The 2,555-nt window shown below is 35.8% G+C and overlaps 1 protein-coding gene across 1 annotated transcript; it reads right to left on the bottom strand.

The window, feature by feature from the left end:
• Positions 1-233: 233 nt before the first annotated feature.
• On the bottom strand, positions 234-1,528 carry LOC149202796 (CASP-like protein 1U1). The gene is made up of 3 exons (XM_089400048.1): positions 1,241-1,528; positions 877-997; positions 234-790 (listed from the first exon to the last, which is right to left on the bottom strand). Exons 1-3 carry the CDS (start codon positions 1,465-1,467, stop codon positions 560-562), a joined length of 579 nt encoding a protein of 192 aa, XP_089256174.1. The 5' UTR covers positions 1,468-1,528; the 3' UTR covers positions 234-559.
• Between the last annotated feature and the right edge of the window lie 1,027 nt (positions 1,529-2,555).

Raw genomic sequence — 2,555 nt, 5'->3', positions numbered from 1 at the left:
AAAATATATATATTTCAAAATTATTAATTTTTTAAAATTTCGATATCAAAACTTCGTTTCATTATGATTATTAATTATATGAAAAAACCATCGTCATCAGGCAACCCTTATCTCTATTTCTAACTTTCCCTAACGTAAAAATTCTGCCATATAAAATATAATATATATTCTCAATTTAAACATCTAACCACAACTATGAATGCCACCAACGATTCATCATTCAATTCAGCATCGAACTTCATAATCCAAAATATTATTAAATTTATTGACCAGAGTTATTGTGATCTTGGTTTGACTGTGGGTTCGAAATTGAGCTCCACAGCCCACCGAAACCGAGCAGATATTCTATCAATGCAACGTAATTAAAAGTCTAGCTATACGGCAGCAACAACTATCCAACTTGCTGGGAGGCCGTTAATGGGAATAGTTGGGATGTAGTCCCGATGGGCATATACGGTTACCGCCCATTAATTGCCGCCTCTGCACAGCCTACCCTTAAAAACGTCGCAGGGGTCGTCATCAATTTACAAAACCAAACGCTATCACTCCTTTGATACCGTCAACGACCCGAGCTCGTACGTCTGTATAAACTGTAAATAGACATGACACTAAGTGCCATAAAGATGATGAGACTGACGAATGAAACAACTAGAGCACCAACTCCGTGGTGGCAGAAGCGATCATATATACCGCAGAGTTTTCCCCACTGAGTGTGAGAATTTCCCTTGTACCCAACGTAAGCAATGGCGGCCGCTGCAGACACCCCCGCCGATACCAGCGCCACCATCACCTGCACACAATTATGAAATTCAATTCGAGATTTGAACAACATTTATAACGCAGCCTTCATAGCAAATAAAAGGAGAAATGCATTACCAAATCGGTGACAGAGAGAAGAAAGGTTGACAGTGTAGAGGACGCAAATTTGCCGGCTATTGATAAGATGAATGAAATGAGTGTGTAACAGCAGGCAACTGCATTCGCCACTACAAAGAACCTGCAAAACAACATATCATAGGGAAGATGTCAACATGTAACAACTTAGAAATTTAAATATTTAATAATAATGAGTTTGAAATGATTTTATATTTTATATTTGTTGGGGGATATTTTAATTTTTTTTGAAATTATAAGTTTAAATTGTTTCATTTATAGAAAACGAGTGTTTAAAATTTTCGAGATTGACAAAAAAACACAGGGATGATAACTGAGCTGATCTAATATACTCCTACCCACATACACGAAGGCAGGCGAATTTTGGTATTTGGCAGGCCATGGCCCAACGATGGGAAGCATCACCATCTGCTTGTTCGTTCCCATAACGATTGCAGCAGAAAATGTGCAGCCGATTGCCAGCAGTCTGAAGATGAGATCCACTACAAAGAAACTGCTATTAACTCTATGCGCATTATCTCCGCCGGACTTATTCTCAGTCTCTGAGTAACCCACCTTCAGTTGAGATGCCATTTTGATTTTTTCTTCCCTGCAAGCACAAAGTCTGAGTCCTCTTCGTACCAAGAATTGAGCACCGATATGGATATATATTACAGCACAGGTGCGTACGTGGACGATTTATAAGCTCACATAATTCTTTATTAGTGAAAGCGACAGAACATAAATTCTTGGTGCTGAGATTGTTTGTTCCGGATAAAAATCTGGCTGCTAAGATAGTTTATGCAAGTACAGATGGGTGTATTGCCCGTAAGACTGTACAATCAGTAATTTCACCCTTAAGGACAGGTTGCATTTATTTATCATATGTGAGGAGCATTATTGGGATGGAGCAGATACAGCTACTACGATTTGATGTACGTGGACGTTTTGCATCCAACTGATTTATACCTCATTTCTAAGTGGGTAAAGTCTTGTCTTAAAATAAAATAATTTCTTTTCACCTACTACCCAAATATTGTATTATCCGATTATCGCTGGAAGGAAGTTCCATATACACACGGCAACGCTTGATTCCGAAGATTTCTTGCCCCAAGTTTCATATACAAACACAAGGCCCTGCTTGATCTGATTTGAAGTAATGTCCAAAGAGTTTTTGGACATATATCATGAATCCATTCTGATCTTCCAAAACAAGGATAATCCGTTGGCATCTTCCAAAAACTTGGTACCTCCTTTCAATCACTACAGTTCGTTTTCGAAATTTGCTGTACAAATAGATGGCTCTTTGGCTCTTATTGGGAGGCGTTAATTTGATATTTATTTTTTAATTTGATTTTAATTTGACTAATTTTAAAATAAAAATGAATTAATATAATTTTAAAATTGATAATATTTTAATATTAAATAATAAGAACTAAAAAATCGTCTAATTGTATAAAAGACATTTTATAAGATATTTTATTATTAAATAAACAAAAAAACAAAACAAAACAAAACAACAAATATGACTCTTTTAAGAAAACCACCGCTCTGTAAAAACCGTTTGTAACACATTAAGGGTTTTGAGCCATCTATTTGCAACAAATTAAGGGTTTTTATTATATCTGATTAAAGTTATCTTTCTAGTAATGTGAAAGATTTTACTTCAAAAAATCAAGCAA

The sequence above is a fragment of the Pinus tabuliformis genome, chromosome 2_1 (genome assembly GCF_031772625.1).
Source record: "Pinus tabuliformis cultivar Carrire ecotype Pingquan chromosome 2_1, CPIR1, whole genome shotgun sequence".
NCBI lineage: Eukaryota > Viridiplantae > Streptophyta > Pinopsida > Pinales > Pinaceae > Pinus > Pinus tabuliformis.
The sequence above is the reverse complement of the archived record's forward strand: the minus strand, read 5'-3'. Positions and strand labels throughout refer to the sequence as shown.